This window comes from Epinephelus moara, chromosome 5 (genome assembly GCF_006386435.1).
Source record: "Epinephelus moara isolate mb chromosome 5, YSFRI_EMoa_1.0, whole genome shotgun sequence".
In the NCBI taxonomy this organism is placed as follows: domain Eukaryota; kingdom Metazoa; phylum Chordata; class Actinopteri; order Perciformes; family Serranidae; genus Epinephelus; species Epinephelus moara.
This window is the reverse complement of record NC_065510.1, coordinates 35,570,199-35,594,008: the sequence shown is the minus strand read 5'-3', so window position 1 is coordinate 35,594,008 and position 23,810 is coordinate 35,570,199. Positions and strand designations below refer to the sequence as shown.

The following is a 23,810-nucleotide window of genomic DNA, read 5'->3' as shown; positions in this document are numbered from 1 at the left end:
TGTGACAAATTTGGAAAAAGTCCTTTGAGGTGTTCTTGAAATATTGTGTTCACAAGCATGGGGCGGATGGACGGACAACCTAAAAAAATAATTGTTTTAATGAGCTCACTATATAGTCCTCTATATAGGGAATTCCCTATATAGTGAGTAGGGAGTAGGGAGTAGTGAATGATTTTGGACACAGCCCAAGCGAATGTTTGTGCCAAATTATGAGAAATTCCCTTAGGATGTTCTTGAGAAATCACGTTCATGAGAATGAAACAGAAAAGGTCACAGTGACATTGACCTTTGACTTATGACCATCAAAAACTAATCACTTCGTTGTTAAGTCCAAGTGGACATTTGTGCCAAATTTGGAAAAAGTCCTTTGAGGTGTTCTTGAAATATTGTGTTCACAAGCATGGGGCGGATGGACGGACAACCTAAAAAAATAAAGCCTCCGGCCATGGCTATCGCTGGTGTGGAGGCATAAAAATATGTGGGGGCAAAAAGACACTCTGTCAAATGACTACAACTTTTCTTTTCAATATTTGTCAATATATAAAGTTTTATCACCGGATATTTTTTTTTTCAAGTGATTTATGTATTCTATATTATGTATGGACTGTAAGAGAAAGTGTACAACGAGAATTCTTCAGGGTGTTTTTTCTGCCTCATATATAAAACTCTTCAAACTCAGTAAATTGCCAATTTGTGTTTGTACCAACATGCTGTGACTCTGAACCAGTATCATAGCAACTCACTAAGGAGGATAATTGCTGAAGCTGGCATTATAAAGAGGACACTTCACAGTTTAAAATGAACCTTTATAAAGTCAATACCAGTGCGGTTAACAGCTGATCTTCTTCTGCTCACTCCTCTCCATTATGTGCAGTGCTGTATTTATATTTTATAGGAGCTGGCCAAGTGAATATCGTAGCCTGCATCTGTTACAGTCCTGCACATACAACGAGTTGGTAAGTTGGTAACTGTCAAATTTGATTGCTTCTATTTTCTGGTGCATTGTTTAGCATTTCTGTGCAACCTTAATTATATTTTATTGATGGATCTTTTTGACTAGTCAGAATAATTTACTGTGAAATGTGAATACAGTGGTAACTGCAACATGACAACTGAAACCATAAAGGCTTTGAAACATGGAGAACACAGTGTAGTGTTCCTACTGTGTTCCTTTCTTTATCTGTTTGTTATTACGTAATTTGTTGCTCAGCTCTACAGAGAAATCTCTGAATTATTCTGAAGGTTATGGAACTATACAGCCGGGATGAAATGGTTACCTGTGTCACAACATAACAATTTAAAATTCCTGAAATTTGAAATATCATTAAAACCACATTTGATTGCAAGTCTTTGAAAAACTCACGGGAAATACTATCAATCATCTACCAAATTTAGCAACAGCCTTAGCTGCAGGCGCAGTGTGCAACATGGGTTTGTTTTGCTATCCCCCTGTATACAGAGTGGGTGTGCAGCAGGCAAACCAGTGATACTACTGGTCCTTTGTCCTCATTAACAATGACACAGACACTGAAGGAAATGTTTCAAAGACAGACAATCGCTAATGCTGATGCACATTTGATGCGGTTTTCTTTCACATAAAGTGTTGGCTAAGTTATCATCTTAATGTGTATGCAAACAAAAAGTGCATGGTGCTGCTAATGTAATTTGTGGTTTTCAATATAAAACTTAGTGAAATGTTTCAGTGTGTGTATTAGTACTTGTTTTTTTTTTAGCTTTTTTTTGTGCATATTTTAACAATTTTGTGATAATACTGATGACTGTAGGGTTTCCCAAACATTTATTTATTTGTGGAAACCCGCCACTATAACACCATCTGCCGTCATGTATTTATTTATTTATTTTTGGAGCTGGACCGTTCATTAGAAGCACTGTTTAAACATGTAAATCGCTCAGTTGGTCACTGCTCCACACAGGAATGCGGTGCATACTCACAGCACAGACGGAGAAGCAGAACACCAGGTGCAGTTAAAATTAAATTTGACCATCTACTGGGCTGGGTATAAAAGTTTGCTTTCACTCATATCTGCAGCAGCTGCTCCCCTCATCCATCAGTCTAGTCTGATCAGCTCTGATCGGATTGACTCATCAAACATTCATTCCCTGACTAAAACTCCACACGCTGCTGCTGAGGAAGAAATCTGCCTGTGCTGCGTTCATGGACCTGCAAAAACCTCGGAATTTTTCTGTTGGGACACAGAGTGATAAAAAAGGACACACATGCCGAAAAAAAGAGATTTGATGATTTGAAATTTCCATACTATTTCATCTCTGCTTTATGGTATATGTTTTAGTGTTCAGGAATAAGCCCTGTGGAGAAGATACAAAACAGCAATTATTTACATTTGAAAGAGCTTTGGCCCCAAAAGAAGAATTGATTGAAACTTCTATCAAGTCGATGTCCCCACAGGATCACATGATCGAACAAAACAGCTGTCCAGAAACACTCAAGTGAACCTTGATCATCATTGAACCACAACGGTGCACTTGGGCTCTAAATTGTTTGGGAACCCGTTTTTCTTTTGGCCCCCTGCAGTCAACTCAGTGGTTAGATTGACTGGTGATTTCTCCTTTTCTTATTTAAGTGTTACTCGGAGGTATCGTTGTCTCTTTCTCGTTTTTCAGTCTTCAGTTTGGTTGACCCGTTGTTCAGTGTTTTGTTCTCCTTGTACAAAAGAAACCCTCCATACAAAATCACATCCCTTTGTAAAGAGGACACTCAACCAAGCTTTTGGGAGTGGAGAGAACAAACTTGTTAAAGGCGGTGTGTACAAATGACAAATGTGTGTTGAGCAGTTCCAGCAAAAACAAGATCAATAAGCCTAAATTTGCACGATGTCCACACTGTAGCTCACAAAAATGGTGGATGTTAAAACAAATATGGCTAATGTTTAATCAGCTGATTTATTTAAATAAGTTCCACCAGACTCTGTGTCAGGCAGCTCTCTCACCTGCAGCTCTCAGATGGCTCAGAGAACATGTAAGAAGTGTGTGTTGTAAAAACATTATTTAAAACGTTTTTGTTCTGCTAACAGACACGCCCATGTCCTTTTTTAAAATCTATTACATAATGTATGTTTCTCTTTTTGCTCGCCATTTGATAGCATACCTCTGATGGAGCAACTGGCTGACCATGGAGGAATGGTGTTGCGTCTCTGGTAGAAAAGGATGTAGGCTCCTCTGGTAGATACTTCCTCCTCTGGCACCAAGTCAACACTGCTGTCATCGTAGCTGTACCACTGTCCGTCCACTGAGTTCCTACAGTATGCTGGATTAGAAAATGGCAACAAGTATAAACCATGGACATACGTAACTTCATAGCAAACATGAAAAAGTGCTAACTTAATGTCAAGCAAAACTTCACTCGCTGCATGTTCATTATATCAAACTTGGGTTATACAAAAAACAAACAAACAAAAAAAAACAGGTTACATTCATAGCTGGTTTCAACTTGTAGTAAGATTTGTTGTTGCCAGCCTTACCCTCTAACTTGTACAACACATTTTAAGTAAGTAAGTCTGCTTTACTTAAAGGTCCAGAGTGTAGGATTAAAGGGGATATATTGACAGACATGGAATATAATATAATAGGTATGTGTTCTTTTGCGTATAATCACCTGAAAATAAGAATTGTGTTTCCGTTACCTTAGAATGAGCCATTTATATCAACGGAGATCGCCATGTTGCACTGCCTTGCTTCTACAGTAACCCAGAGCAGACAAATAAAACACTGGCTCTAGATCGATCCATTCGCATTTTCACTTTGACCACCGCAGTTAGAAGCTCCTCTGTGATGACAGCATTGTAACATGAGACTGCTTTATGCAGAGTTTTTACCTGTTTAAATCACTGGGTCCATTTGTTTTAGAGAGGAAGAGACCTCTGAGGATAATTCAGCTCCCAGTAAAAACTAGCACCTCTGGACCTTTAGTTATCAGAGAAAAACGGTGAGTATACTTAAGCAGGTGCTAGGCTAGCAGCCTATCTGTGACACGCCAAACTGCTTTACACTAAGAGGAAGAGATCTCTGCTGATAATTCCGCTCACAGTAAAAACCTCCTGAACGTCTGGATCAGAAAAATGTGTGCACACTTTAGCAGGTGCTGGGCTAGCGGCCAACATGTAATGTGCCAAACAAGGCAGGAGAAACACTGATTTGTAACACGAAAGTACTTTATTCTGTGTTTATACTTGTTTCAACCACCTGGTCTGTTTGTCTTGGAGAGGAAGAGACCTCTGTGGATAATTTGGCTCCTGGTAAAAACCTCCTGAACAATGAACACTGAATGAATTTCAGCTGGTTGCATTTTTGCATGCTAGATGCCACTAAATCTCCATAGATCTTACATACTGGACCTTTAAAAAACAGTGCTAAAGAAGTGGTCCAAACTTGACAAAACAAGACTTGGATATCACATAGAGACAACGTAGATATGGTACACATACACATCACATACAGAAAACCCTCCACTAACCACCCCTTCAACTCATAGGTAAAGTTTCAGTATGGAGGATTTGCTTCTGTCTGTTCATTTGTCCACCTGTCAGGTAATACCGAATGTACAAATTCTAAGGCTTCACCCATCCATTTTATTACAGTGCATGCGGCTCCCATTTCCACCTCCATGCCATGGAGGACCCAGAGACATGATGAAACTGTCTGAGCAAGCTGTCACAGCGAGGACATCTTCACCTTCCTCATCTCCTGCTGTCTCCAATACCGCTACATGTTTGCCTCAGCGCTGTGTGTCTTTGCCAGCCATCCTCTCCTATTACAGACCTATTGTTCCCTCATCTGTGTGGGTCAAGTTTTCCATTCTGCCAGTCGTCTGAACTTATCGCCTACATACCGGACTGTGTCCCCCAAAAGCTGGATGGATGTATTTCTAGACTAGCGATGGAAATGACTACTTCAGACTGTGTCAGGAAAAGGTTTTATTTTTAAGTCCACCACTTTCTTCTGTTAAATTATTACTGTACTTGTGATTCTGTATGGCTGTTCATGACACTTTATGTGAAAATAAAATATAAAAAAGCATGTAATTGAAGTTTAGGTGACTGGGGGCCACTTATTAAGGTGAATGAGGGGATGAACTTGTTAGTGGTCCTAAATCCTTGACACACCAGCAGACTTAATTGCCGATGGGGCACTGTTGGCAATTACTGAAAATACATCACATATGTATGGACATCCTTGACTACTTGCAATTACTGCCGGTGAGGGTACTGGGAAAGACCAGAGTTCATACAGCCAATGTCTAGTGGCCATTAGACACCCAAAAAGACTTTTATCCAAATGGACACTTTTCAAGCCATTTTTCCAGGGCTAAAATACTATATTTATATGTCTATGCTACGCAGTTTAGTCCTGGAAGATCTGAAAAATTGTTTTTCAGAACTTTTGTCAGGTTTGAATAATGAAAAAGACTTTTTCCTTGATGGGATTTTCTCACTTCCACAGGATGTGGCACTGCTCATCAAAAGGAGTTTTAAAACATCTCATCTTTTTGAAAACCTCATTAGGTTTCAGCATTCACTGAAAATACCCAAAGTTACTGAATAATAAAAAGATATTACTACCACCCAACCAACACTGGCTAACACAATGAGACAGTGAGACTCTGCAGTAAATTATTGGACCCCCACATACAACCATCAAAAAGATGGTTGTATGAGGGGGCAGATGACGTAAACGCCATCTGCTGATAAAGGCAATGTAATGTAACTTTGAAGTCCCCCTTCAAACATATTTTAAAGTATATAAAAATTGTAGACTGTATAAAATAATGAATGTGGCTACTGTGATATCACCCATTGGTTTGTGGACTCCTGTTTGGAAGCTTCCAATTTGGCATTTCGGTCCTGGCCATCTTGGTTTTCTGGAGTCAGAAGTGACCATATTTGGATGAGAGGGTGGAGGTGTGAAGGAGCGAGGGGTAGATCTTATTCAGAGCCTGAGAGCACTATTCACAAACAGCCTGTCTCGTAAAGGAGCCTTAGCCTTACTTGTGTGTAACTTTAAGCCTCAGTACAACGTAAATGGGTGGATTATATAGAAATTCACCCTCGCACTGTTGTCATGAGGGGAATATTTGCTATAGAAAGCAAAACTATTTTTTATACCAGAGTGTAAACATGCTTATTTGTGCTGTAAAGTTCGGCATTTTCACATGGGGTCTTGCTCGCTTTTAGAACCAACCTCAAATGGCCGTTCATGGCACTGCAGTTTTCTGCACTTCTGCAAGTTTTCAACCCTGGAGGTCGCTGCTTGGTAAAAATACTTATACTAATCTTTTGTTAACATGGTTTTCCCACGTAACAGTTAAAAAAAACTCTGAAGAGGGGTCTGAGGTTTTGCCAGAGCATTTCCCTTTGTTCAGCACTGCTCGTGCTAGGAACAGTTAGACGTTAGAATAAACATCAGAATTATTCAGCTCTAAATGTTTGAGCCTCAGTCAAACCCAGACTCAAATGTGGAGTCTGGTGCATACCAAAATGAGCGACTAGCACACGCATCAGAATGGCAAGTGTAGTTAGTATCCTTTATTTGTTTATGTTATATGTTAGCTTGTAGGCTATCTGGCTGTGGCTGACACAGTATTAATGGTTGTGAAGTATAAAACAAAGCTGCAATGATGGGTTTTTGGGTCCAGTTTACCTTAAAAAATGCATACTCTACCATGTTTACTGTCAAAGCTTTCACTATGCTAATGCTAACTCTGCTGATGCTGATCTTTGCACTGACAAGTTCACTCTGCGCTGGCAGTTTCAGGTTTCTTTGCCGGTGCTGTATTGAAGTCTGTTCCCCTGTAAATATATGTGTCCCATATTAGACAGCAATTGGCTTTCTTATTTTTGAAGAACCTAATCTAGTTTACCCCAGGTACATTTGATTTGCAGATTATAGGGAAGTGCACAAACATCACCCCCTTCAGTAGAGGAATGTGAAAACACCTCTTTAATTACACATTTTGCACAGATACAAGTCAGCATAGTCAAGGCTTGACATTTTAGGGGCAATTAACAAAAGAAAAACACATGTTTGAGTGGAGGAGGACTTCAAAGAACTGCTCTTCACAACTTTAGAAGAAGGGTTTCCATAGCTTTAATAGTAAGGTTTAAGCTCTGTGTATAAGCTGTTTGTGACTAAACTAATTGCCCCTAGTGGGATTAAGTTTGTTTTGAATGTAAAAAATGAATTTATTGAATTTGATAAATGATAAGTTACAGCTAGTCAAACTCATTGGCCCAGTACATTTTGCTGGAGGCAACAGCAAAGTGAAATTTAGAAATCTCTACTTGAACTCCTCCTCACTGACTTTGACTCTCTGAACAGGGATGTGACAGTATCTGTTCTCTCTGTTCTCTGCTGCAAGATACAGTTGTTATCCTCAGATTTGTTCTGGATCCTGATCGCAACATAATCCCACCTCTCTGGGCTCCTAGCTTTCTTTTCAAACATGAAAAAGCATGTTGGGCTATTTAGGAAAGCTGATCATTAAATGTGAAAGAAACTGGGATCATACTGTTAGAAAAATATAGATGTGCTACAAAGGAGTCGATATGAGCACTCAAAACTGAAAACAGTTAGCATTTAAGTGCAGCAGATTGATGTGTTTTACATAATTAAGCATCAGCGAATAAACAAATTATAGACTGGAAAGGAAGTTATTCACTCGGAACAATTAAAAAAAACAATTAAGTTCCATGTAAGATTATTTGATGATGCATGTTAAAATGCTGGTCTGATCAACAGCCAAAAAAAACCCCCACCTACTCTAGTCAGTTTGTTTTCAGTGGTATGAAGTCAAGGACAGTAAACAAATGCTCATCTTTGCAAAGGTGCATTCACATAATGTTAGTATCTTAGCTGATATAAATATATATGCATTTTTTGTCAGATAATCAACAAATAGATTGTTTCCACACATGTTCATTCATTTGACAGTGTAACAAAGAAAACAGACTGAAACCGACCGACAGAGTTACTACATAAAGAATTATTTACCACCCAATTCCATACCAGTATAATGGCCTCCGTGCATTCCTCCATGGTGGTTACACACAGCGTAGAGGTCGTACAGATAGTCGTGGGGGAGGCTCATGTCAGCAGGTTGGTGGTGTTGGCCTGAGGGCTGCTTCCAAGGCTGTTGCCAGGCCCCTAGGTGCAGGTTCCTCATACTTTGACTCCTCTTTACCACATGGGGGGCCATGTCCAAACCAGTCAGGGGGAAACGCACCAGGGTTGACAGCTTGTTCCTCCGCTCGCCTACCTGTTTCAACATACCCCAGTCATATGCATATATTCAGGTATGAAAAATAACACACATCTTTACATGAAAATCTACGCATGAGGAGTGGACCATACAGAAATAAATGTATCACTAAATTGAATTAACAGCTTTCAAATGAAAGTTGCAGCAAATAAAATTAAAATTAGAATAAGTGCCTCATGGTTGTATGCCTTTGGACACCACTCCAGTTGCACTTACGATTTACATCCATGTCTGTGAAAAAACATGGATGCTTCACACACATTTCTATCTATCTATACAATCAGCAAGATTAGTGTCACCAATTCAGTGTCTGACCAAATGTCTTCCCTTCTGTTCCTGAATTATGACATTGAGTGGTGGCCAGAAAAGTGTTTTTGTTTTTTTGGGGGGCTTTTTGCCTTAAATGGACAGGATAGAGTGAGATGGGGTGAGAGAGAAAGAGCGGGGGTTGACGTGCAGCAAAGGGTTGCAAGCTGGAGTCGAACCTGCGACCGCTGCAGCGAGGCATCACCTCTGTACATGGGGCGCCGGCACTATCCACTACTCTACTGACGCCCCGTGACCCTGATCTTTGACCCTCAAGCACTAAATTCTAATCAATTCTTCCTACAGTTCAAGCGGGTGTTTGTGCCAAATTCGAGAAAATTCCATCAAGGTGTTGATAAGATATCGCTTTCACCAGTATGTGACGGACAAGGTCACTGTGACTGAACTTTGACCACCAAATTCTAACCAGCTATCCTTGATTCAGAGTGGATGTTTGTGCCAAAATTGAAGAAATTCCCTCAAGGTGTTCTTCGAATATCATGTTCACTAGTATGAGACAGATGAGATCACAGTGACCTTGACCTTTGATCTATGACCACCAAAAACTAATCAGTTCATCATTGAGTCCAAGAAGACATTTGTGCCAAATTTAAAGAAATTCCCTCATGGCATTCTTGGAGTATCGTGTTCACAAAAATGGGACAGATGGACATATGGAAGGACAACCCAAAAACATAATGCCTCTGGCCTTGGCTATCACCGGTGCAGAGGCATAAAATTGACATGTCAAAGACTCAGGAATCACATGGGGAAGAAAACTAGCTGCACAGGAGTCAACAGGTTGAAACACTGAAGCATGATGATGGACTATACACAATATGTATAGAAACAAATCACAAAAATCTCTTTATATATATACACACACAAATCCAACTTTTATGCTACACAGGAGAGCTACAAGAATGGTAAACAGAGATAATTATCATGAACCAACCAACAAATTATTTATTAATCCACATGCTCTCAAATTTAGAGATATGGTGGACTTTAAAACTATTCAATTTATGTACAAAAGTAAGAAGTAATGACTTTGAGTTGTATAGGTTGCATAAAAATACTGCACTAAACTAAACTAAAGAAACTAAAAAAAGACTTTGCTTATGACTTCCTGTTGTACTCCTGCATGTGATTACTATTGACTAGACATGCAAGAAGATTTGAAGCCACTAAGAGACGTGCAGCAGCAGTTTTCTGCACAGTGTGATTCAGTATGGGTTTTCCTTTTACAATCGAAGACCCTTTCCCCACTTGGGACTGACACCTTATCATGATGCAAGGTCCTGCATGCCCCCACAACCTTAGAAACTGTGTTGTGCGGATCAATGGCTTCTGGCTAAGTCTCCTGTGCACAACTGTTCCTCAGCCCAGAGTTCAACAGAGTGACTGACTGAATTATAACGAGGAGCCTGAGAATCATCACCTTGGTCAGAAGAGGAAAGAGTCTGGCTGGGGTTTGACTCATGGAGCCTGACTAAGCTCAGGGCTCCACATGATGCCATCTGCTTGTGAGAGGAGGCAGAGGGGTGCCAATCAAGCACTGGGCAAAAGTGGAGGCATAGCTTGGGCATTCCCTTGGCTGCAAAAATGTTTGGGTTTTTTTGGCATGAAAAATGACCCAGAGGTTGTGTGGGAGGTAGAATGGTGCTAGATAAACTTTTACAGGCAGTGCCTGCCATGAACTGATACACCCTGGTTGACCTTTGGCCATCAGACAGGAACGTGCACAGATAATTTGATGGGCAGTGATTTAAAGGTCTTGTGTTTAGGATTTAGTGCCATCTAGAGGTGATGTTGCAGACTGCAACTAACTGAAACTTCTACTGTAAGGCAAGCCTGTCAGAGAGCTATGGTGGCCAATGCAAAAATGCAAATGGCTCTGTCTAGAGCCAGTGTTTGGTTTGTCCATTCTGGGCTACTGTAGAGTGACATAGCAGACTACTTAGACAAGGACCTGCTCTATATGTAGATGTAAAGGGCTCATTCTAAGGCAGGGGTGTCAAACATACGGCCAGCTCAATGAAACGTGTTAGAATTGCAGAGAAGAATGCATGGCTATTCCTATTTGTTCAAATGAATCAGTTCCTATTTCTTCACAAAGGTAAATGGGAAGCCAGTGAGCTTGGTATGCCCACAGCTCCTTACAGTGCTCAAGGAATTTTATATTTAGCCCCACGCTCAAACTCATTATGGTGAAAAATCAAACAACTTGCAAGATCAACCAAGAGCAGAGAAGATTAATCGTTGACAGGTGTGAGGAAACATAAGTCTGGTTTTAGTTTTAGTTGAGAGATCAGCATTGCACCTGTGAAAGCTCGCTACCGTATTGCTAACGAAACAGCGTCATCATCAAAGCCATACTCTGGGGGTGAGTTTACTGAAAAACAGACATATTGTTAAAATTGTGCTTGTTTTTCTTTCATCCTTCAGCTTTCATCTCAGGTTGTTCATCATCTGTTTTGAAAATTGACGGTTCATTAATTGTTCACGTTTTCAGAAAGTTTGCTACTTGTATTGTTACTTCTTTACACAAAGGGAAAATAAAATATTTGAAGGCTTTGTTATTTTCAGGTTATTATGCAGGTGCTTCACTGGTCTGGCCCACTTGAGATCAAATTGGGCTCTATGTAGCGCATGAACTTTAATGAGTTTGACACCCCTGATCTAAACAACAACCCTTAGTTTCAGGTGATTATAAACCAATTACAATTATGAATATTTTGTCAGCCACTATATTCCCCAAAATCCTAACTTGCATTTGCATACACTTGCACAATTAGCACCTCTAAACAGTATGTTTAACATAGAGACGAGAAAATGCTCTCAACAGAGTATAATATCCCCTTGTTGTATATGAGTCATTAAAACTGGGGGACTCAAAAGAGACTGATTTAAAAAAGAATGATCAAAATGTTAATAAAGGCAGTGCAGTGAAAGCTGGACAGCAGCAGCAGTGTTGTGTGAGAAAGACGACTGAAAAATGAGTCTTTCATTAAAACCCTCTCTGCCTCATACATGCCCAAAACCTCACATCTCCAGTTAGTAATACAGACTTTCAGTTCAACAATTTAAGCCTTCAGCCTTTTGCTTGTATGGCTGGTTTGGTTTCCTGACTGAGGAGCTAATGGTCAGAGTAAGGACCGACATCAGGAAATGTTAGTACACTGGGTCTCAGCCTAATTAAATGGCTTTGTCTCAAACATCTCCTCCTCTCTCCCTCCCAGCCCTCCATCACCTGGTTTTGGTTACGGTTTGTGTTTTGCTTGCATCCATCACACACTTTACGCATCCATATGCTGCATTCATTACTGACCTGCTAATTAAACAAGGACAAATTAGGAATTAAATGGTCACACTGTACAGTTTTGGAAACAGCAAACATAGGTGCTGAGGGAATCACCCACAATATAATTAAAGGCAAATTAGGTATGGTTCATTCACACACATACAAAAAAGAAATGTGTATTGAGAAGTGCAGATTTTCTTCTCCAGTCAGTCACTGAAAGAAATGATTGCCAGAATGAAGCAGAACAGCAGCAGCAGCAGCAGCAGCATAAAGATAATTATTCAGTCTGTAGAGGCACGTAAACCAAACTTTACCAAACAGGAAACAGGGCAGCAGCTCGCGCCACTGCAGCCACTATGTGTGGACGTACCTGATGTCAGACATGTGGGGACACTAATGAGTCCCCTGTGACTGGTACTGTGTTGGAGTTTTTCCCAGAGATTGACACAGCAGGCCAGATGTGACTGTGTGTGACTGTGTATTACAGGTAGAGGGCTGTTATTATTGTTGGTGCATTTGAAGCATAAACCTTTTTTTTCACTATAGACATTTTAACGTGTCACAGTAGGAAAAGCAAGTGTTACTTATATATTAATGATGCCGCTGTTCTATTCAAGTGCTCCCATAAGCCATTACAGTGTCACAGTGAGCCAGCACGCACAAAACAGAGACCCTGACACTGGAGCATTCTGGATGGCCGTCAATTGTATTCATCATGAATTTTATCATTCACACCTGTGCTCCTCGCAGTGTGACATGTCAAAATGTCTTCTTATTTCAAAAACACACCCTACAGTTACACTTAGTGTTGAATTGGCACATAGCTTTCGGAGATAGCTACACTTTGAAAACCTAAACGGGGAGGCTTTGATGTTGACATTGGTACAACCTACAGTACCTATTCTGAGTCTCCATCAAACAACACATTTTGCTGAGGCAAAGCATTAGTTTATTTTACCAGGGATGTGGATTTGCTGACCTGCTGTATATAGCCCAGCAGTGAGGATAAAATCCTGGACATGGCGGTCATGCCCTCTGCGGAGGAAGGTAGCACAGCATCAGTGGCTGTCACGCTGCAGGTAATTATTACCTCTGCAGCGGAGGTTATATTTTCAATTTGGTTTGCTTGTCAGCATGATTATGGAAAAACTACCAGCCCAATTTTCACAAAACTCGGTGGAGAGGTGTAGAACGGGCCAGGGAAGAACCCATTACATTTGGGATTGGAACTGAAGATAGACAGATATACAAATTAACATTGCGTTATTGGCTTTGGTGGAAGTCTATGCTCTCCGAGTGCTTCTCTAATTACCAGATAGCACTAGTGCTTGTCTATTTTCTTTCTGTTTGGCAGGTGATCTTTATCCCCAGAGATGAACACCAGCAGAATGCTTCCCATTAATCTCATTTGTAAACACCTGCATTCAATAAACAGTCAGAATGCACAAAACACCACTGTGTGTGTGTGTGTGTGTGTGTGTGTGTGTGCATGTGCTCCAACGTCTCGATGGAGGATATGTGAGTTGACCCCTTTCATACTTCCTCGACTGAGGTCAGTGAAGTTGTTAAAAAGCTTCACAGCTGCGAGATGTCGAGGGTGGCTGAGATTCACAAGGTAATGCTGGATGCTGACGGGCTGTAACACGCGTCTTCAATAATGCATGGTGATCAGGGACAATGCCTGTGGCAGACGGTGTGTTGGCGCACATTTTAAAAAAGGGGGTAGAGTGGTGGGGGGGCAGAAGCTATGTTTCAATGACATTTCTGTCTCCAAGGGTGCTGGAAAGAAAACTGGCTGTTGAAGTTCACATTCAGGACGGGCAATTTTATTGATTTTATGTTGTGGTTGAAATTCCCATCTAACTAGGCAACAATCTGCCTTGCAGTGTCCACTTGACAGTGTTGCAGATGTCCTCATTCAGCACCCATTTCATCCTTCCCTTATATCCTTTCAAGCTGTCATAGCCTGAATTATGTTTTCTTTGCAGAATATTTGATGCAACAGTTCATCTGAGAGCATTTATTTCACTCAGTTAGTTACTGAATTGATTCAGTGCTTTATTTTGTAACTTCCACTCCTCACAGAAACCAAGAGCACGACAAAACATACAAAAGCATGGATACAATTCTAATAATCCGTTCTGCTCCTCTTAAAGCTGCATTAATTGATTTTCTGGAGCACTTAAAGGGAAATTTCGGTTTATTTCAACCCATCTCCTATCGTCCTAAATTTGTTTCAAGTGACTAGTGACATAAAAATAATAGTTAGCATGTTAGCCGTTAGCCTAGATACAGCCGGGGCGCATTAGTAGAGTCAGACTTGTTAAAACGTAAGTGAACGGGCAACCTTCAAGTGCAAAGTTAGTCCACTAAACAAGCTTTTTTTCCACAAAGACCGCCTCATATCGTTAGGATAAATGTCAGAGAACATATAGAAAACGACATGTAAACGTGTTGTCTTACCTTACCGGTGTGCTGCCATGTTTGTTTATCCCTCTAGCTCTTCTTTCCAAAGCGCAGCCGAAATATATCTCGCCAGCTCTAGATAAAGCCCAGCTGGATACTACTCCAGGTGGAGGTGTCTCGTCCTCAGTCAGATCCAGACCTTGAAAATAAGGCTGCAACCGGTCCCATTCCTTGCAACAGAGGCATTCCTCTTCTGTGGGCACTGGGGCACAGCATTCACAGGTACACCACCAATCTCCAGAGCTACGCAGCCTTGCAGCAGCCATTCGTCCTCCACCTGTTGCACCTCTCTCTCTCTCCTCCTCCGTTCTTCAATTTCACGAAGCTCTTCGTCAGTGTATCCTTCCAGCTGTTGCTGCTTGTTCAGGCACGCTATGAGATCGCTGCTTGTTCTCGCGATATTTCGGCCGCGCTTTGGAAAGCAGAGCTAGATGATAAACAAACATGGCAACACACCGGTAAGGTAAGACAACACGCTTACATGTCGTTTTCTATATGTTCTCTACATTTATCCCAACAATATGAGGCGGTCTTTGTGGAAAAAAAGCTTGTTTAGTGGACTAACTTTGCACTTGAAGGTATGCCCGTTCACTTACGTTTTAACAGGTCTGACGCCCCGGCTGTATCTAGGCTAACAGCTAACATGCTAACTATTATTTTTATGTCACTAGTCACTTGAAACAAATTTAGGACGATAGGAGACAGGTTGAAAAAACCCGAAATTTCCCTTTAAAGGCAGCAGAACAAGCTGTTAGCACAATATTTACTTACTGTCACCTTGTAAAGTTGTTACGGGTAATGTGTTAATTAGACAATATGACACGACAAGGAGTGCTGTTGTACTGGATATTAGCACGGGTGTGATTTGGTCGTAGCAGCTCATGTTGCTTTTACACAACAGTTCTAAAAGCACCATTTATTATTTAAGAGTAAGAAGCAATAATAGGTTATGATTTGTTTGTTTACTTAATCATTTATTCTGCTAAGCAGATGCAAATATTTCCGCAACTGGACCAGGGCAGGACTGTTCCCAAGCAACACATAAACACACACTAGCTTCACACTTTGTGTGAGCTAGGTTTATACGACACCACAGGTCAGCTGCTTTGTATCATGTCATTTGTCTGTATGTTTCCATTTATTGTGCAAGCAGTTAAATAAGAGTTTGTTGTCACTTCAGTGGCATGTGTGATCCCTACAAGTTAACAGCTTCATCAGATTTGTATGTAACTCAGTGTAATTGTGCGTACATAAATACATCTATGTATGCTAATTTAAGTGCAATAATACCTGCACACACATTTGTATGTGCTATAGGGCATTGTGCAATATAAACTAGCACTTCATAAACCTGTGCAATCGGGGGGTGTGCAATTCAATTAGCACTTTAACATGGGCAATGTGCAATAATATTAACCCTTAAAGTTGAACTAATGTTTTTTTCAACCTGGGCCCTATTTTCCGATCTACTTTTGTCTAAATGAGTGATAGGATGTTCAATATTTGACATTTCTCCAGTACGAAGCTAGGGCTGACCTGCCTGCAGCCCGTGAGTGCGCGCTATATTAAATAATAGGGCACTCAGACAGCGTCAAACAATGTCAGAATACGTCCACTAAAAGTGCATTTTTTTAACACCGATAGGCTCGGATTGTTAGTATAATTATCCGACAACATAACGGAAAGGAGAAATGAACGTCTGTGTTTACCTTTAGCTGGACTCGGACATGTTCCTCTGCCTGTTGCAATTTTAGTATATGTGCTACCGAAGTAATACTGCTCCCTTTCTCTCCTCGTCCGCTCTTCAATTTCAATGAGCTCTGCATCCATGGACGTCCGTGTACTCCGTCGAAAAATAGGGTCCAGGTTGAAAAAAAAAAAAACATTAGTTCCCCTTTAACTTACACTCCACCCCCATTTTGTAGCAAAAAACGCCTAAAATGACATACCCAAATTAAAACGACTGTAGCGTCTGAACCGCTCTGACTACATGCACGCATGAGGTCTTGCCAGAAAGAAAACTCTCTGAAGTTTCTTGTGAAAGTGTCAGAAACACTCTAGGTGATACAGAGACAGAGTAATGGGCCTCTGATGTCAGTAAAAAATTGAAGATTTTGCCTAAAAAAAAAAAAAAAATGTTTTTCAGGATGAATAACCATCTGTGGCTTCATCTGAGCAGGTAAATGACCTTATGGGGCTGTAGGCACACTATCAATGAACATTTGTTTCAAATTTGAAGAAGATTGCTCAAAGTATGACCATTCTACAGTGTTTTTCCATGAAAAGATCCAGGCGGAGTTCCAAATCACAAGAGCGGTCACTCTGCTTCAAAACAGTACTATCAGTGATCCCACTTTCTGGGCGGTATATCTCAGCCCAAAATAGTGGTAGGAGTGAGACTCTTACCTTTTATAAAACAGCTATGTGCCTGCCTGCCTATGGCTCCGCATAAGATCCCGAGTAATCCTTTAACTTTTCCCGTCGAAAAATGGCATGACATGACATGTCACCACTCATCACGATTTTGGACTTTGTGTGTTTAGGCTGCTCTGGTGCAAAATGCATAATAAATAAAAGAAAAACAATGTTATTTTTGAAAAGTCGAGAGCTTCCTGAATCTGGCAATACCAAACATCACATGGTTTGAAGATGTAGTGCGCCTGGGAGATACCATTTAACCATTCACTATCTAACTCAAATGTTAATTGTGGAAATATGCAAAATTTGTTATGACAACAGTTCATGTAGGCTAATTAACGGTTAATGTAATCCGCTGTAAGGTGGAGTGATACAAGCACAGTTAAAAGTCACAGTGATATTGTACTCTATATCAGCATTCATGGAATGCCTTTTGTTCACTCAGATCACAAACTGTTGCCCTTTCACATATCCAGCAAACCTGGGAAAACATTAGCATTAATTTAGAGTTGTTTTTTGGAGTTGTTGTTTTCTTTAAGTCTTGTTTTAGCCATTATGTGGTCTGCCTCAATACCTGAGGTAAATATCACTCTCTTTAAAGTTCTAATGATCACAAGTAGATGCTAAATTTCCTTGTTTGCTATTGTGCTAAACAATGGGCTGAATGATGTGTAAACACTGTAGAGCTGTGGGGAACTTCTGATGATTTCTGAAGTTTCTGTGAGTCACCCCTTTCACATTGCACATAGTTATTTTCAGTTGCTCAAGTTTCTGAGCATTCAGAGCATTAGCAGCAAACCACTATTGCTATGTAAAGATGTGGTGGCATCATGGTGCCCTGAGCAGATAAAAAGTTTTTATTTGTTATGATAAGCAAGTCCGGCCATGTGTACATGTTAGTGTACATGTGTATCCCACTGGCAAGCTCATCTTTGCTGCTTTGCCCTGGGCTCCTAAGACTAAGTAACTGCTGATATTAGGCTGGCTTCATCACGTAAGCATAGCACCCACCCTCAAGTTGTGCCCTGGTTAACACTGGTTAACACCGTTAGCTTTGTCAGCACTGTTGCTGTTGTTTAACGCTGTTTATGGAGTTAGCACTGTTAGCTGCTAGCTCAGCTGCCTCCATGTTGAGGACCATGTCCACACAACTCAAATGCTCTGAAATTAGGGCCTCTTTAATTAAAAAAAATGTCAATTACTGCAGCTTTAACAGCACCATAATCAAATGCACGTTTAACTGGAGTACCTGTCTTCACCAAAGGCCACTTTACGGCTCACCTACCTGTCGGAAGCGCTTGAGATGGAGGATGAGTATGTCAGGGAGAGTCCACAGGCTCATCTTCACCATGCCCTGCTGAAGCTGCTTACAGTGGGGACACTTCCAGGCATCATCTGGGGCAAGCTGGAATCAGTGAAGGCATCAATTAATAACAGGGCTACACAATTCAAATGGCATTGCTGGTAGAAATGTAACACAGCTCCTATTTGTGGTCATTTCACCATGTATTTTGACATGTTTACTTTACATGATTTGTTGTTACGTGGAAGTCGGATTTATTCATCTGTTTTTCATTAACTGCTCTGATCAAAATCCCATGAGATCAAAAGTTTTTTGTTTGCCATGGCCCTCTCTCTGATTAAAATTTGCTCTGTGTCCTTGTTCTATTAATGAGTCCCTGATTATGTTTACTTCCCCTTTCTTTGTCCTGGTTTTTCATCTACCTAAAAAAAAGAAAAAAAAATCCTGAATAAGAAACTTAGTGAATATTAAGTGAGCAATGATTTTTTGTTTTACATGTGTTTTAAGAGTGGAGTTCTATTTCACAGGCATCAAAAGCTTGCCTACTGTATACTTGCTTTATGGTTTTAGAAGCTCTATACTGCAAACTGAGGACTCCTGAGGATAAAGTGCAAGGACCACTGGTGTTTGACTGACAGCTCAAGGACATCTTCCCACCAGTTATGCTTGAAAACTTTAGATCTCTTTAGCAGAAATATTCCTAGCCCAGTATTTACTCTCCACGCTGCTCAGTTTGACTTCACTGAAAAGATTCCATTTAAAAATGAAATCATCTCTTGCAAGACCACAGCATTTTGTTAAAGCACAATGACGCCTATATCAGTGTCAGTTCACCCCAGTCTATATCTGCCTGTTGTTGCTATGGCTACAGGCAAGGCTCCAGGGACTCTTTCACAACTCTGTGTCTCCTTCCCAAAAGTGCTGTATAAGATGTTTAGATTCTATTTTATGACATGAGATCAGGAAATTAAATTTGCTTGTTTCATAGTGGTGTGTCATGCAACAAAACATAATTAGCGCCGAAGAAGAGGAACTTGCTGTAGGCTTCATGATCCTGTCCTTCAGCACCAAAGTGCTGCTTGAGTGAGCTGCGGGAGTTAGTGGGCAGAAAAATCGCATCCTGCAACTCCAACACAATAATCACCAAAATGCGTACTTGTTGTGCGGTATTCAGGATGAGAGAAATGACAAACACAGACATGATTGCTTTGCCACTGCACATGTGTGAATGTGTTAGAGAGAAAGGAACAAGGAAATAAAAAAGGAACAACCCTTGATTGTCCCCTTGTTTTCCCCAACTTGTGTCTTGTTCACATTTCATAAAGAGATTCAAGGGAAATAATGGGGAAGGGGAAATCAGGGCTTTTGTAAAAAACAGAGTTCCTGTTGCAATAAAGTGTTATCTGTGGTGTCAACAGTTACTGATGGTGTCTCCATAGCTTGACCACATGTTGGTTTTGGTCTCTAACTGTTCTGTGGCATCTTGTCACCTGTAGAGTTAGTGTTTGTGCAGATATTGTGAAGCACTGATCCACTGTTAGGGCTGTTATCTTTTGAACCAATGTCCTTCCTTCCTGCAAAATGGAATATGAAATGTCAGCCTCCGCATGTTGCCTCTTTAAACCAACATGACAAGCATTCACAACAAAGAGTGCAGATGAGTCAAACTATAATCACATTTACTTTTCAAATGACAATTAACTAAGATGTTTTTCACCAGCTGTCATTAACTTGATGTTGTTTTTATTGCAGTATGAGCACAATGCACGATGATACATGTCAAAGGCTTTTGTTTGCAGAGCTACGTGGCAGAGGCTGCAACAGTAGTGGAGTTTTTCTGTCACAAAAATAAATCTCAAATCAAAAACAACAGTAGGTCTACTTGAGGACAGATTTTATGCACACAATCTAAGCCATTTATACTGGCAGGAAGCAATCGCCCTCCTCTATCTGAATGGGCATTTATATAAAAAAAATAAATTACTGAGCACAAATGCTGTCATCCAGAAATTCCCAGCTCTGCGGTGACAGTCAAGAGACACTCAGAGTAAGTATTTGATCTTGCATTTTTATCTGAATCTAAAATATGAAAAGGTTTTTCATCAGTAAAGATCAGGTCTCTCTATCAGCTCTCCATTTTCAGGTGGTGATTTTTATCATTCAGCCATGATGAACATTATATGAAAGCTTATATCTGTGTTTAACTGGGGAAATGGCACCAAATACATATAGATAGCCCAGGAGACTGAAGCACTTTAAAGACCCAGTGAAGTGAAAAATACATTTTCCAAGTTTTAATCCTGTGTACCCATGTTAACTGATCACTTATCTCTTATTAAATGCCAAATAAATGTAAAAAAAAAAAAAAAAAAGAGTTTTTTCACATAAAAATCCCTGCCTTTTCTCTTTCTATAAAGCCAAGTAAAACTGTTTCCAAGCTTTAATGACTCATCCTGCACCAGGGCATTTACAAAAGTTCATCCAATAAAGTGAGACATAGCCACACTGGTCACACAAAACCACACTTGGCCATTTGTGGGTTGTAGCAAACCGTCTTTGGGTGTAGGAGTTAAAAGAACACGGTGGAGAGAGATAAGGTGAGGGGGTTCCAGCAGTGGGCAAAATCTTTGTTTCTATTTCAAAAACAATGTGGCTGAGATAATTTGTTGACCTCTCCCTTGTCCTTCTGATCTAACAGTGAGGAATGTGTGTGTGAAGCTGACAGTATGGTGTAGCTCCATAAACTCTAAAGGATTTGATTTAATTCCCTCTTGTAACTGTACATTGCTCAATTAGGGTGCTACAGGGGTGATGTTTTTTTGCAGGCCAACCTGGTAGATACCATCACTCTGGATCACTCGTCAAAAAGCCAATGGGATTATTCCACTGAATTTTGGATTATTGTAGAAAATAAGCTCTGTGGCAAACAAACATTCATGATACTTACACGTTTTGTTTAGCAAGGTAATCTTTACGAACCAACACCGCTGCTTTTTTAAGCATAAATGCATTTGCCAGAAGTAAACAGCTAGCATTAAGCTATCCACAAGCTACACTATGGTCACAAAACTGTCGCCACCACAATGAGGCTGTAAAGCAACCGTCTTTTTTAAGACATGTAAAGGCTCCAAAATTTACCAGTGGGGTATTTACTGACGTATTTTATGTCGTAGAGCAAAATGTAAAAGTATCTTCAGCTTGTGTTAACCACAGACCTTGTTTCAGGCATCTCACCAAAAACTCATTAAAAAAAACAAACTTATTGACTTCAATACGAGGGAACTGGGAGTACTAAAATGCTGACTCATCTCTGTGTTTCAGGACTCATTCCTTGAACACTTCATAATCTAACTGGAAACAGCGTCACAGTGCAGAAAATAAAGATGCTTTAACTTCCTTATTATTGGGACTTTAATGAAATCCAATAAATCACTAGTGTTGAATAATTTATTTAGAAAATTTTGAGGAACGCTCCTTGTCAACAAAGATCTAGTCATATATTTAGGATGCTAAGCTTGGATGGGAATGTAAAGTCAACGTTAATAAACATATTATCAGATAGTAAAGTGGAAAAGCTTTGGCCAAAAGTGTAAAGATCAAATAAGGAAGCCAAATCATTTGACTTTAAAGTTTGATTTGAGAGATATGTAATATTTAAGATAGCAAGCTGAACTGAGACATGACAGCGTTTGATATAAAAAAAAAATAATATATATATATATATATATATATATATAAAAAAAAAAAGTTTTACAATAAAGAATGAATAAAAATAGATTAATTAAAACTCATCAATAAGCTTGCTCTATCACATGGTAACAGCCAGCCAGCAAAAGCTAGCCGAAGTTGTTAATAAGTTATAAAGAGTGGAGTTCTCAACATTTTTGGACCAGTGCCCCCCCATCCATGACCCAGGTCCATTACTGCCACCCCCATCAAATTAAAATGTAGGCTAACTGTCTGCCCTGAATATTAACGTTGATTAGCATTCTGTGTTATATCCTTAAAAAAGCATGTATTCAAATGCCAAGTAACAGATTTGATTAAACTGGACAATTTGTATATAATTATGATTTAATTAGGGGGCAAAACAAGCCATGTGAATAAAAATTATATTCATATTCATACACTCTAATTAGGTCTCCTTTGTCATCACAAACAGCAGCTTATCAGAAAGTGGTAATTTGGTGCCGGTGCCAAACAAGAAGCGTGATTTTGGAAATTTTGAGCGTCAAAAACATTTAATGCATTCTGGTGAATTTCTTATGCACCAATTAATGGTGGAAATGTCTTAATTAATGTGACAGAAGACACATACCTCAGGCAGCAGGTGACATTCAAAATAAAACTGAGTATAATGCACTAAGCCTCTCAGGTATTCTGTATTGCTCTTAAATATTTATTCTCCTGCACTTCAGCTTTTCTCATTTAATGATATCTCTGCTGAGTCCACACACTTGTAGGCATGATTTACTCTTCTGTCTTCATTTGTGTCTTTTGTAGTAGAAGTAGAAGTAACCTTATCAAATGTGCATGTGGCAACTTTTCATGCCAATGACACATTGATTCATTTTCATTATTTTATAAATCACTGGACTCCAACAGGTAATTTCTGCTACTATTCAAAACACCTCCCACATCTCCCCTGTAGTCTGCTGTGCAGTATGTTATTGCTCTGCGCTCTAGTTCCCTTTCACAGTGTCTGACACACCACTGTTTGGGATTCTCTCTGGATGCATCACAGTGTAGGCGATCAGATGTGCACTGCTCTTCTTCGAAAGTGGAAAAGCAAAAGTAGATCTAACAAAGAGCGAGGACAGCCAACCGCACAGACCAATGACTTCTAGATGAGGCTTCCTGCTATGTGGAAAAAAAAACAGAACAAAAAATCCCCAAAACAACCCCCAAACACACCGTGGTGGATGCAGCCAAAATCTCTGTCCGAGCTTGCCTGTCCCTGGGCCATGTCCCCATCACTCTCTGTCTATAAAGCATTTTTGCTTATGGTTTTCCAACACCCCCTATCCAATTTAGGATAGCTTGAGGCATGGTAAAAGATTTGACAGAGGTGTGTGCTCAAAGCACCAGAGCACGCTGTTGCATGGTAAACAATGAAAAGCTGTGCACAAGGAATTCAGAAAAATAAGCCTAGTTTATAGCAGGGAAAGCCTCACTGGAAAAAAAAAAGCCTTTCATGATGGTAGTAAAGGTACGTCTCATGATAAAATTGTGAAAATGTGTATGTAAGACTAAACCATAAACCCCCACCCTCTGCTCTGGGAACACCTCAATGCCCCCCTTTTCAAAAGCCACACTGAGAAACGCTAGTGTAAATCTAGTTTGCTGCTTAACTGAAATATCATGAGAACACTAAACATATTCACTCCAGTAATAAAATCAAAACTAAAAGCGGTTGTCCTTTGGCTCAGACAGTGTTGGCAGTAGTGTGGGCTGCAGAGATGCAGAGAGCTGTAATTCTACTCTGACCCTGAATGCAATGTATGGTTACATTCACTTTAAATGGGCATACTTTTAGTTTTAATCATAACATTAATGAAGAACTTGTGTTGGCTTTTTATGTGCATTTCCTCCCCAAACGACTTCACTATTAAAGGGTACACTTTTTATATTAAAACTACTCCATACCCATTGAGTGCACAGTTGCCCACGTACAGTTTCACATGGTGTGTGTTTGGGATACAGGTCATAGGAAATTGCAG

General features: G+C 40.1%; 1 protein-coding gene across 1 annotated transcript in view; it reads right to left on the bottom strand.

The window, feature by feature from the left end:
- The window catches only part of usp43a (ubiquitin specific peptidase 43a), a 194,579-nt gene that overhangs the window by 18,932 nt on the left and 151,837 nt on the right, over nucleotides 1-23,810 (bottom strand). The window contains exons 12-14 of the mRNA XM_050044839.1: nucleotides 18,073-18,192; nucleotides 8,041-8,290; nucleotides 3,128-3,286 (exon numbers count right to left, since the gene is read on the bottom strand). Coding sequence (XP_049900796.1) covers nucleotides 3,128-3,286; nucleotides 8,041-8,290; nucleotides 18,073-18,192 — 529 coding nt within the window. The remainder of the gene's footprint in view (nucleotides 1-3,127; nucleotides 3,287-8,040; nucleotides 8,291-18,072; nucleotides 18,193-23,810) is intronic.